General features: G+C 44.2%; 1 protein-coding gene across 2 annotated transcripts in view; it reads right to left on the reverse strand.

Annotated features, from left to right (window-relative positions):
• The window catches only part of SRF (serum response factor), a 74,477-nt gene that overhangs the window by 13,242 nt on the left and 47,939 nt on the right, over positions 1 to 13,296 (reverse strand). Inside the window, exons 3-4 of one of the 2 annotated variants that reach the window (XM_066624774.1) lie at positions 11,217 to 11,478; positions 10,542 to 10,727 (exon numbers count right to left, since the gene is read on the reverse strand). In XM_066624774.1, coding sequence (XP_066480871.1) covers positions 10,542 to 10,727; positions 11,217 to 11,478 — 448 coding nt within the window. The remainder of the gene's footprint in view (positions 1 to 10,541; positions 10,728 to 11,216; positions 11,479 to 13,296) is intronic. The other variant, XM_066624782.1, reaches the window with a different exon arrangement.

The following is a 13,296-nucleotide window of genomic DNA, read 5'->3' on the forward strand; positions in this document are numbered from 1 at the left end:
CGCAGAGCCCCTCCCTTCCAGCATCCTAACAAGACTTTTATAGCCAGCTTAAATTTGGCAAAGGGAGCAAAAGAAAATTAATTTAACTTTTTCTTTACCTGTGTGTTTTAGGCAATCACTTTAGTCACAAATTAGCATCTATTGTTTCTTGTGTAATATTTACGTAATTGTTGTTGGAAATGGACCCCATTATGTCACAATTATATGATGAGAATCTGAGTCATCTTACTTTCGAATACATCATTTCCTCTTTCTAACTAGAACGTTTTAACAAAACAAGAAGAATTCTAGTGCGCAACGGGGTAGGGTACAGGCCAAGGGAAGCAAAAGGGCCCTTGATATGTGGAAGCTTGGAACAAAATGCTCTAGGTCAGTGGTTCTCACACATTTAGCACGGGGACCTACTTTTTAGAATGAGAATCCGTCAGGACCCTCCAGAAGTGATGTCATGACCAGAAGTGACATCATCAGGCAGGAAAATTTTTAACAATCCTAGGTTGCAATCCTACCCACACTTACCCAGGAGTAAATCCCATTTACTATCATTGTTAAAGGGATATACTTAGTAGCTTGTTGAAAGTACAGGTCTGTAACATTTCCCCAAATGCAGTCACATACCTTGGTAGCATCAAGTCTAACATATATAAAATAAAACATTGAAATGAATGGGGACCCACCTGAAATTGGCTCACAACCCACCTAGTGGGTCCCAACCCACAGTTTGAGAAACACTATTTTGGGTGCTCTCTCCTCTAGATGGTTCTGGAACCCAGTCTGCCATAAGAACATATTTGAGACATATAAAATTATGCACAAGAAGGATAGAGTGGATAGAGAGATGCTCTTTACACTCTCACATAACACCAGAACCAGGGGACATCCACTAAAATTGAGTGTTGGGAGAGTTAGGACAGACAAAAGAAAATATTTCTTTACTCAGCATGTGGTTGGTCTGTGGAACTCCTTGCCGCAGGATGTGGTGATGGCATCTGGCCTAGATGCCTTTAAAAGGGGATTGGACAAGTTTCTAGAGGAAAAATCCATTACGGGTTACAAGCCATGGTGTGTATGTGCAACCTCCTGATTTTAGAAATGGGCTATGTCAGATGCAAGGGATGGCACCAGGATGCAGATCTCTTGTTATCTGGTGTGCTCCCTGGGGCATTTGGTGGGCTGCTGTGAGATACAGGAAGCTGGACTGGATGGGCCTGTGGCCTGATGCAGTGGGGCTGTTCTTATGTTCTTAACATAAGAAAAACCCTCTTGGATCAAGCAAAAGGCCCATCTAGTCCAGCATCCTGTTTCCCACTGTGGCCCACCAGCTGCCTCTGACCTCTCAAGCAGGTCTTCAAGCAGGACAGAAAGGCTTGTCTCTTGTTCCCACTGTTGCTCCCCTGCAGCTGCGATTCAGAGGTGTAGTGCCATGAACTTGGAAGTACTGCATCACCATCATGACTAGATACCAAGAGACCTGCATCCTCGTGCCATCCTTTGCATCTGACATAGCCCATTTCTAAAATCAGGAGGTTGTACATACACATCATGGCTTGTAACCCATAAAGGATTTTTCCTCCAGAAACTTGTCCAATAGCCACTGATAGACCTGTCCTCCATGAATTTGTCCAATGTCCTTTTATTCCTACTAAGTTATTTAACCCATTTCTGCCTGGCCCACAGGTGTACACATTTGATCTCTGTTGCGTATATGCAACATTGGGCAAAAATGACTTAGGGCCCGATCCTATCCAATTTTCCAGTGCAGCTGTGCCAATGGGGTGAGTGCTGCATTCTGTAGTGGGGAGGCAGTCACAGAGGCCTCCTCAACATAAGGGGACATTTTTTTCCCCTTACCTCAGAGCTGCATTGCAGGTGCATTGGTGCTGGAAAGTTGGATAGGACTGGACCCTTAACCAGTTAACAATACATACCTTTCCTCATATTTTATGATTGTTAAGTTTACTTAACTCTGTACACTTGGATTTTCAAAAATCTTTCAACAAATCAACTGAATCTATCAACCTGCCTACCATGTTTCTCAAAGAACTCAAAAAGTTTAGTGAGGCAGGGCTTGCCTTTGCAGAAACCATGCCAATTCTCTTTAAGCAAGGCTCATTCTTCCATTTTCTTAAAAATAAAATTATTAAGTATGTTTTCCACCAGTTTACCAGAATGGATATTAAGATCATCAGTCTGCAATTTTTTTGATCCCACCCAGATCCCTTTTTAAGATTTAGTGTTACATTAGTTACCTTCCAATTCTCTGACATGGAGTCTGATTCAAAGGACAAGTTACATATTTTTGTTAGCAGATGATTAATCTGGCATTGAGTTCCTTAAGAACTCTTGGTTGGCTGTCAACCAGACTCAGTGATTTGTTAATTTTTGATTTGTCAATATGCCCTAGAACTGGGGTGAACAACCTTCTTCCATATAGGGGTCAGAAATCAGGTACGCCAATAGTAAGAATTCATGTGCATTCAATATTCTTGTGTGAACCTCCTGATCAGGCTACAGAGCTAAGAAAAAAGAGATGGGCACTGCTCAGAGAAATGCATGCCCAAACAGAGAATGACACTCAAAGGAAGCTCTGTCCTTGGTCTGCTCACACTGTAAGCCTAACAGAATTACAAATGAATTCTTTTTCAGGATCACTGCATACCAGGTGGACATATCTCTTTAAAACTACAGACTAAATGATTTCAAGTAGCAGGCCAGATTCAGCCCATGGGCCACAGGTTACATACCCCTGCCTAGAACTTCATCCTTTATCACTCCTCAGTTCTTTAGCCTCATTCCCTGAGAAGGTCAATTCAGATATGCCTATCTGCCATGTGTCATCTGCAGCAAAGAATTCATTCAGCTTCTCTGTAATTTCAATATCCTCTTTAACCTTCTCCATTTTATTCTTGTATTACCCAACAATTCAACTGCTTCTCTGGAAGATATCTTGCTCTTGATGCATTTAATTAAGGTTTTGTTGTTTTTAGCCATGTCCTCCTCATATTTTTGTGTGTGTGTGTGCGCGCGCCCGCGTGCATGCGTGCGTGTATCCCTTATGATTTATTTTTACGAGACTTTCTTTTTGGAGACTTTCTTTTTATTTTCCTCACTTGAGTAACACTTCCATTTCCAGAAGGAAGCCTTCTTACCTTTTATAAGCTTCCTTGACATGGTGGCATCTTTTTAGACCTATAAGCCATGGTGGCATCTTTCTGGACCTGGTGGTGCCTTTCCTACTAACTGGTATACATTCCAGTTGAACTTCTGCATTCTGAAGAAGTCTCACTGACTTAAATTTCTCTTTTAGCTTCCTTCCAACGAATCCTCTCATTTTTGAGAAATCCCCTCTTTTGACATAAAATGTGCATGTTGAGCTTTCTTGGAAACTTTCCAGTTACATATATATTTGAAATAGATAACATTATGGTCACTTTTCCCTATTAGTTCAACAACACTTGCCTCTTGCACAAGTTCCTGGGCACCATGTCTAGGGTGACCTCCCCATTCTGCTCAATTCCAAGATGAATTGTAGTAGGGTACAGTTGTTTAATGTATCTATACATTTTCTCTCTTGTCACAACCTGAACATGAATTTACCCAACCTTTGTGAGGATAACTTAAATCACCCACTACTACAACACTCTTCCCTTTGGATGCCTCCCCAGTTCTTTCCTTCAAGTCAAGATCATCCTAAGCATTTTGATCAGGAGAGTGACAGCATGTCCAGTACACCATCATTTTGGGAAACTGGTATTTACATCCACAATGATTCTGCAGATGAGTCTGCAGTGTTCTCGTTTGTTAGAGTCTATATACCCTCTTTGACTTTGAGTGCCACACCACTCCCAGTACATCCCCCCTTGTTCTTTCAGTAGAGTTTATACGCTCATATTCTTCGAAGTGCTCCTTTGCAACCAACCCTTTTGGACTTTGTCACAATTACTAGTTTTTGCATCACCACCTGGAATCAAATTCACACACAGTTCACTCTCACAGTTCAAATTCACACTCCAGCTCCTTATTGTGTGAACAAAAATGTGATTTTAAAAACAACAACACATAAAACAAAAAGTTTTATGGGTTAATCGGCTATCGAATAGTAGTTCAAGTTCACATAAAATGATCGCACAAGCGAAATCTGAAGGTAGCCCAGCAGGACACTGCTTTAAGCTGTTGTAACGCAAGGCAGAACTCACACTGCTGAAGACAAAGCAGATTTCATGAGAATGGTCTGCTCCAGTGTACTTTGGAACATATGAAGATATGTCAGCAGACACTGAATTTCACACACCATTATTCTGCCTGGGCATCAAGTTCTTCCCCTGTGGTCTTCTCTAGATTTGCCTAATCCAATTCATTATACTGCTCTGAAGATATTACCAGCTCAGTGGTGTTCTCCTGTTCCCAATTCAATCTATTAGAGCAACTAGATTATAGGTCTCTGGGGTGCCCTATGGCAATCAAACCTAGCTCCTTTCTGTGTCCCCAGCTTTTGAGTGGCTGCAGAAAAGCAATAAGGTTCAGCTTCCTATGTCAGTGGAATTTACAGGTGACCTACTTCCTATGTGGTTAGAGCTACCACACAGTCAGTGGTCATCTTGTATCTATCATACATTTAGCTGGAGGGAGGGAGGGACAGAGGGAAAGATTCTAGAGTAAGGCTTAAGGGCACACGATGTAGCCACCCCACTGTATCTAAGCAAGCTTAGGTCTGGTCAATGTCTGAATGGGAGACCCATACACATTGCCTTGGGTTTTAGGATGGAAATAGGCAAGATATCTATAAATCAAAAAATAAAACTTTTGGATGATTCAAGGTTATTACGTAACATGAGGTAGCTCGAACCACACAGGGAGCAGATCATCCGTAAATTCCAACCATATGATAAGCTGGAATCATCACTCTTCTTCAGCCACACAAAAACACGGGGTAGCAGGGACACAGCAATAAATGGGGTAGTACACCAGCAAAGGCTAAAAACAGTTAGCTCCCCAAGTGGTAAAGGGCCACCACACAGGATGTTTTTGTAAGGTGACCACACTGTAAGTGGCCACCAGTTTCAATCCTTAGACCCACTTCAAGGATTACATAAAGCCTAGTTATAGAATGCTTGGGTCATAATATGAACCTATCCAAGTTCACTAATGAGGTTCAGTGACCAGACTGCAGTGGCGTAGTCAGTGGCATAGCGAGGGGCGGGAGGCAGTCCGCCCCAGGTACCAGCATTGGGAGGATGACACCACAAATTACCCAACATCACTAACATCGCGGATGTTACGAGTAACCCCATCATGCTATATACCTTTCGATGTGGAATTTCCAGCTGAATGCAATGCAAAAAAACCAGAGGAAATTATCTCCTTTCCATCAAAAGTTATAGCCAAAAAACCAGAAACAAAAAATGCATGAAGCCCTATGGAAAGTGAAACCGAGCCATATCACGTACTTATGCGCGAGTAGGCGAACATGCCTTAGTTCATTGGAAAGTGCAGGCTGAGAGGAATCCAACGACACCAGAATGGTTCCTATCCAATGAAAGCTGGCCCCAAAAAGCACCCAAGAAGGAAGTCCCTCACTCCAAACGAATGTATTGAGCCCTATGGAAAGCTAAAGTAAGCCACATGGTCACGTTTACTCACGAGTAAGCAAATGGGCCTTGGCTGCCGGTCAAGTTAGGCAAAGGGGAATGCAAGGCTGGCTGCATAGTCCCAATCTGATGAACGTGAAGCTCAACAAGTGCTCCAGAAGGCAGCACCCCCCCCCCCAAGAATGAAACAGAGGCTTGAGCTGGTAAGGTGGGCACTGGGGAGAGCTGAAAATCTCACTGATTTTTTTTTTGGGGGGGGGGGTGTTATTGCAAGCAGCCTACAGAGAAAATTCACTTGGTGAAACAGGGTTAGCTTCCCCTTATTTAATTATCTGTTTTTCTTTAATTTAATTATTGATAATTATTTTATTTTACTTGATGATGTCACTTCCAGCCATGACATCACTTCTGGTGGGTCCTAGACAGACTGTCATTCTAAAAAGTGGGTCCCAGTGTTAAAAGTTTGAGAACCACTGCCTTAACTCAAATCAGGCCAATGAGACATCTGGGGGAGGGGTGTGTGTGTGACACCCTAGTGACCAAAATTCTGGAAATTATGTTTTTTAGGAATAATACCATCAGGTTATATACCATTTGATGCAGAATTTCATCTATTGCTTGTGGGGAAATATTCACTGCATTTATTTTCTGGCCATAATTATTATTAATTTCATATCATGACTATTACTATCTCTCAGTCTCACCTACCTCACAGGGCTGTTGTGAGGACAAAATAAGGGGAGGAACCATGTACACCACCCTGAGCTGCTTAGAGGAAGGGTGGTATAAAAATGTGAATTAATTAATAATATAATTAATAATTAATTATGTCATATGGGGTGACAAAATTATGGGCCCTGGATGTCAAATGACCTAGCTACGCCTCTGCCTGACTGTGAACCCCTCCTCACTGTCTAAGATCTAGCAATGGTCTCTGTTGTTGTTGTTGTTGTGTGCTCTTTAACGTTTTATTCTGGGATTTTTTTTGTTAAGTATAGTATGACTATTATTTGTAGCCACCTTGGGAGCCCTACGGGACCAAAAGGGGATACAAGTACTTTAGATAAACAAAATGATTAGATAGGTTATCTAATCCAAACCACCAGACAGAGGAAGGGTCCTGCTTAATGGATCAGTCTTTGAGAAGTCCTTTTAGGACAGGGAGAGAGGAATCTGTCTCCCTGCTACAAGAGAACAAAGGTTTCCAGCTGATCTGATGGCAACAAAACTCACGAACCTTAAGCAGCCACAATTTTCAAGACCCCACAAAAGTTTTCCCATCTTGCTAGCTGTAGGACCAATCCTCATTAAAACTTTACACACTTGCATCCACACACCCAAAAACAAAATGCATGCCCCAACCAAGCACGATGGATAGACACACGTATGTTGAGGGTGAATTCCTTTGCAAAAATGGAAACAAAGCAGGGAATCAATCTGGACCAGATCACTGCTCCTATACATTTTGAAGCACAACATGATGAAAACACATGCATGCTTGTGCTTGTCATAATTGATTGGCAGAGTGTGTGCATGGTGGAAGAAACTTCAGGATCTTCAGATGAGATTACCACTCACAAGATTTTCTAAAACTTAAGCAGTTTGAATAAGTCCTTAAAAACAGAGAAAATCAGAAAACATACCTCCTACAATAAGTTGCTTATCATCATTGTTTAAACCAAAATCAGCAGGCACTGCTTCATGATTTGAAAGACCTTTAATCTTACTTGAAAGCTTTCTCCCCCACTACTATCACAAACCCAGCAAGATTTTTTGTGAAACAATTATGTGATACAATCCCAGCACACCATTTCAAGCTGTAAGAAGTCTAGGCCCTTTGGCATGACAAGAGTTTGTCTTGACAAGACAAGAGGTAGCTTGAAAACATTTTGCTGCTAATGCTGGTTGCATCAATACTCAAAGATTGTTTACTGTGCATACTGCTGCACAGACCTCAAGGAGGTACTCTGGAGTTCCAGTGGTATTGCCCCAGGACTACCTCCTACCCCAAGACTACTACTTGCAAACATCTCAGGGTACAAGCTCTCAGATAGTTACTAACCTCCCCACTTCCGACACACAGAGCCTCCCCAATGCCCTCTTGGGTCAAATATTCAATTTCACCAACACAGTTACAGTCAAAACTCCTCCCATCTCTAGTTATTACTTCTTCTTTCTGTATTATCATAGGAAGGGGTTACACTTCCCCCCTTCCCCAAGCAAAACAAGGCACAACAGAATCTGCATCACCAGGAGAGCAGCAATGTTATTTAAGAAAAGAGTGATGCCCCTAAAAATGATAGCAGAACAAGATAGTAAAAGTACTTTGGAAGAACATCTTCATGCCAGATTCTCCTGGCAGCTATACTAAGAGAAAAAGAACAAATATCCACACATGCCAATTTTACTATTATTTTGCTACATAAGAACAGCCCCACCAGAACAGGAAATAGGCCCATCTAGTCCAGCTTCCTGTATCTCACAGCGGCCCACCAAATGCCCCAGGGAGCACACCAGATAACAAGAGACCTCATTCTGGTGCCCTCTCTTGCATCTGGCATTCTGACATAGCCCATTTCTAAAATCAGGAGGTTGCACATACACATCATGGCTTGTAACCCGTAATGGATTTTTCCTCCAGAAACTTGTTCAATCCCCTTTTAAAGGCATCCAGGCCAGATGTCGTCACCACATCCTGCAGCAAGGAGTTCCACAGACCAACCACACGCTGAGTAAAGAAATATTTTCTTTTGTCTGTCCTAACCCTCCCAACACTCAATTTTAGTGGATGTCCCCTGGTTCTGGTGTTATGTGAGAGTGTAAAGAGCATCTCTCTATCCACTCTGTCCATCCCCTGCATAATTTTGTATGTCTCAATCATGTCCCCCCTCAGGCGTCTCTTTTCTAGGCTGAAGAGGCCCAAACGCCGTAGCCTTTCCTCATAAGGAAGGTGCCCCAGCCCCGTAATCATCTTAGTCGCTCTCTTTTGCACCTTTTCCACTTCCACTATGCCTTTTTTGAGATGCGGCGACCAGAACTGGACATAATACTCCAGGTGTGGCCTTACCATAGATTTGTTCAACTGCATTATAATATTAGCCGTTTTGTTCTCAATACCTTTTCTAATAATCCCTAGCATAGAATTGGCCTTCTTTACTGCCGCCGCACATTGGGTTGACACTTTCATCAACCTGTCCACCACCACCCCAAGATCTCTCTCCTGATCTGTCACAGACAGCTCAGAACCCATCAGCCTATATCTAAAGTTTTGATTTTTTGCCCCAATGTGCATGACCTTACACTTACTGACATTGAAGCACATCTGCCATTTTGCTGCCCATTCTGCCAGTCTGGAGAGATTCTTCTGGAGCTCCTCACAATCACTTCTGGTCTTCACCACTCGGAAAAGTCTGGTGTCGTCTGTAAACTTTGCCACCTCACTGCTCAACCCTGTCTCCAGGTCATTTATGAAGAAGTTGAAGAGCACCGGTCCCAGGACAGATCCTTGGGGCACACTGCTTTTCACCTCTCTCCATTGTGAAAATTGCCCATTGACACCCACTCTCGGTTTCCTGGTCTTCAACCAGTTTTCAATCCATGAGAGGACCTGTCCTCTAATTCCCTGACTGTGGAGTTTTTTCAGTAGCCTTTTGTGAGGGACCGTATCGAACGCCTTCTGAAAGTCCAGATATATAATGTCTATGGGTTCTCCCACATCCACATGCCTGTTGACCTTTTCAAAAAATTCTAAAAGGTTCGTGAGGCAAGACTTGCCCTTACAGAAGCCATGCTGATTCTCCCTCAGCAAGGCCTGTTCATCTATGTGTTTTGAGATTCTATCTTGGATGAGGCATTCCACCATCTTACCCGGTATAGATGTTAGGCTGACTGGCCTATAGTTTCCCGGGTCCCCCCTCTTTCCCTTTTTAAAGATAGGTGTGACATTTGCTATCCTCCAATCTTCTGGTACCGTGGCCGTTTTGAGGGACAAGTTGCATATTTTAGTCAAGAGATCAGCAACTTCATTCTTCAATTGCTTAATAACTCTTGGGTGGATGCAATGAGGTGACTTATTGATCTTTAATTTATCAATGAGGTCTGAAACATCTTCTCTTTTAACCTCTATCTGACTTAATTCCTTGGTCAGAAGGGGCCGTTCGGGCAGCGATATCTGCCCGAGGTCTTCTGCCGTGAAGACAGATGCAAATAACTCATTTAATTTCTCTGCCATCTCTAAATTTCTAAGTGCTACATGAATGTCACCAGCAAAAGAAACTACCGACCTCTAGTACAGCTTCTTGCACACAACCTGCACTCTGTGTGCCAAATTTTTGTTTTACAATACAGAGTTTCTTTCATAATAGGCTTGCATGCCAAGGATACAAATTGGCTCGAGACGTTGTCTAATCCATTTTGAAGCGTTTTATCGTAGGCACAAGTTATTTTAAAACTACAGAAAATAATCACAAGAACTGTTTCCTAAAACAGATCTCTGTGCACATTTTAACAGCAAGGCCAGTTCCAAAACACAGCCCTTGTACCTTCATTCTCTTTCCTTCCTCAGCACTGCACCTATGAAGTTGCTTTTAACCAAGTCAGACCACTGGCCCACCAAGCAACAGTACCCTCTATCCTTAACTATCAGCAGCTTTCCAGGGTCCCGGGCAGAGGTCTCGCTATCTTGCATCACCTGCAATAAGAGATCCTTCTAACTGGAGATGCCAGAGACTGAACCAGGAGTCACACTCTGTCACTGAGCGCTGGCCCTGCCTTAAGAGGAGAAAATTCCCACCTACATCTGGACCCAGCCGCCAACTGTTCCACTTTCTGTCTCCACTCTCACATGTCTCCAAGTGATCTAAGGCAGCCATTCCTGCACAGGAGTAAAAGCCTTTCCTGAAAACGTGCACTCCCACCCACCTCCCACAAGCAAGTGGAGAAGCGAGCGCTGACCTGTCAGAGACACAATCTGCCCTCCGGCTGTGGCTGGAAATCGGAAGACTGTCTGCTGTGCCTGCTGCAGCTGTCCAGGTGTGCCTGCGACCGCCGCCTGGCCCTGCTGACTGGTGAGAGTCAGCGAATGCGGCTGTAACTGAGTGAGAGGAATGGTAGGGGTCCCAGGAGGGAATGGAGCACCTGCTGGAAGGGGGAGAAAAAAAGGCTTTATCGGGGCCAGCTCTTTTTAAAACCTCCTTCAGCCCCCAGCATATATGCCAAGTTTCCTCCCAGTGTTTTGGCACAGGGCTTGCTGGAAGGAAGAGGAGGGAAGGTACTGTCCAGCTCCATATCCCAGCTCTGAGTCCTACAATTCTCACAACCAGGGGCGCCAAGGAGGAAATGGTCATGGCAGAGGTTTGGGAACCTCTCTCTCCAACAGGAGCCATGGGGCTGGCAGCAGGGACAGCAATGCTACAGTTTCCACACACTTCATGCACTACTGGGATTCACAACTCACTAGTCCTTAAAACTGACCCTGTCCTCAGTCATGCTCATCCCTTCTGAATCAGGCACATTAGAAGGCATGCAGCCTCTAAACTCCAGTTCTAGCCTCTCACAAGTGATGAAGGTCAAGGCTGGCAAGTCCAAGGGAGAAGCTGAAAAGGTCTCAGTTGGCAAGAGGGAACTGACCTGGCATAAGGGTGAAGCCGGTGGGTATCTGCATTAGCCCTCCAGAGGCCACCGCACTGGTTCCAGTGGTTTTCAGCACTGTCCCGTTGGCACTGGTGACCGTGTTGGGGCTGACACTGGCAGAGACTGGCGCTAGGTAGTTGGTGATGGGGAACGAGGGGCCACTGCTGACCTGCATGGAGGTGGAGGTGGTGGGTGCCGTCTGGATTGTCGACGTCGTTCCCGGCAAGTTGGTGACTGTGAATGCAGGCTTCAGGGAGTCCTGCAAAAAGAAGGACAAGTAAGAAGAGCCAAGTGAAATCATGTGCCCCAAAGCCACAGTACAGCCTTTCCTCTCATGACCCCAAAACTTCATCATCCAAATCTAAAGGGAGAATAAGGAGGACCAGTGGGGATCCTGAGACAAGACTAACCAGCCATGTTTCACAATGAGATTCCTATGATCCAATTAGTGACATAGAACCAAACTGCAAAAAGGTAAATAGAGGAAGCAGACAAAGGTAATGAAACTCAAGGGAATTAATTTCAAGCACTTATGTCATGTGCAAACAATGGCTGGAGAGGGGAAAAGTACTTGGGGCAGAAGAGACAACAGGCAGGCACTCTCAGAAGGGGTTCCTTATTCCTTCTCTTTGTGAGAGGTAGTCCTGCAGACAAGTTGGAGTGATGTAGCAGGGACAGGAACTCGAGTCATGTGACTCGAGTCCAAGTCGCAAAAACACATGCTTTTTTTGCTGACTCATGTACACTCAAATCAGGCATGTCAATCCCTCTGGCACTGACTCGAGTCTGAGATCACCAACTCAGAGATTGATCCCCTGAGCATGCAGACTTGAGTCTGTCTGTGCTTGGGTGTGCTTGCTTACTTTTTTGCTGCGTGGAAGACCTCATGGGGCCATCATTCAGACCAGGCAAGCAGCAGGGAAGTTCCTGCCAGGAGGCAGGAAAAGAGTAATATTCTGCTTTTGTATCAAGCAGGAGGCAGGCATTGAATGACCAGCTGCAATGGGACGACTTCTGAGTAGAGCTACAAAGGTCATACTGGTAAGCCTCCCAGCTGTTGTGCATGACCCTCCTCCTTCCTCTTGCCACTTCTGCCCTTTTTCTCATACAGTCCATCCCACCCCTCTCATCTTGTTTACAGATGGAATGGGGGGCCTCAGGGGAATATTAAATGAGAACTCTGACACACACACACCTTGTAGGAGTTCTGTTTTTTCCACAGAGCTGCACCCTGAGAATGTATCAAAAAGACTGGACTCGAGTCAAATAGAGTCCCGAAAACACTCTGGACGAGTGCCCATGGTTGCTCATTAAGACTCGTGCACGAGTAGCATAAAAGGAGGTGGAAACTCAAGACTCGACTTGAGCCTAACCACAGTGGATTTGCACATTCTTGCTATATAGCAAACTAACATGGAGTTGGCACCATAGAATCACCTGACTCCAGGGTGATCCCTTAGCTCTTGGACTAAAGAGTTGAAGGATTATCTGCACTCATGCTTATTATTCTCCTTTAACACTGGGAAGAAGGGCAGGTGCTTGTCCCACACTCTGCTCTAGAAACCTACAACACTCAGCATGATGTCACAGACAAAACTGTGCCCTCCTCCATCAACGGCGAACATGAACTTTGGCTAGCTACTGAGGCCAGCCAAAAATCTGTGGATCCCTGGAGCGGGATTTCCCCCACAAATTTCAGGTAAGCTTGAGCCCCGATACCCGTCTTTACAAATTGAACACAAGGAACTCTTAGATCTGCACCATAATTAAGTTTTTTAAAATTAGGCTACCAGGACAAAAAGACACATTTTTAGATGGTGATTCTCTTAGATTTGTCAGGGGAATCGGAACTGTTTCCTTTCTATTCCAGCATAGCCTTCCCTCCCAATGGCAGTTTGCTGGTGTCTCCCTTGGGTCTTTTTTTGCTTTTGTTTTTTTATGAGAGCTGGTGTACCATAGTTGCTAAGAGACTGAGCAGCAAATCAGGACTCCCTCTCAGCCTCAGCTTCCCACCACAATAAGGGGCACTGCTACCTAGAGTTGTTTCAAAGCTTATAAGATGATAATTACCATGAAG

The sequence above is a fragment of the Tiliqua scincoides genome, chromosome 1 (assembly GCF_035046505.1).
Source record: "Tiliqua scincoides isolate rTilSci1 chromosome 1, rTilSci1.hap2, whole genome shotgun sequence".
Lineage (NCBI taxonomy): Eukaryota > Metazoa > Chordata > Lepidosauria > Squamata > Scincidae > Tiliqua > Tiliqua scincoides.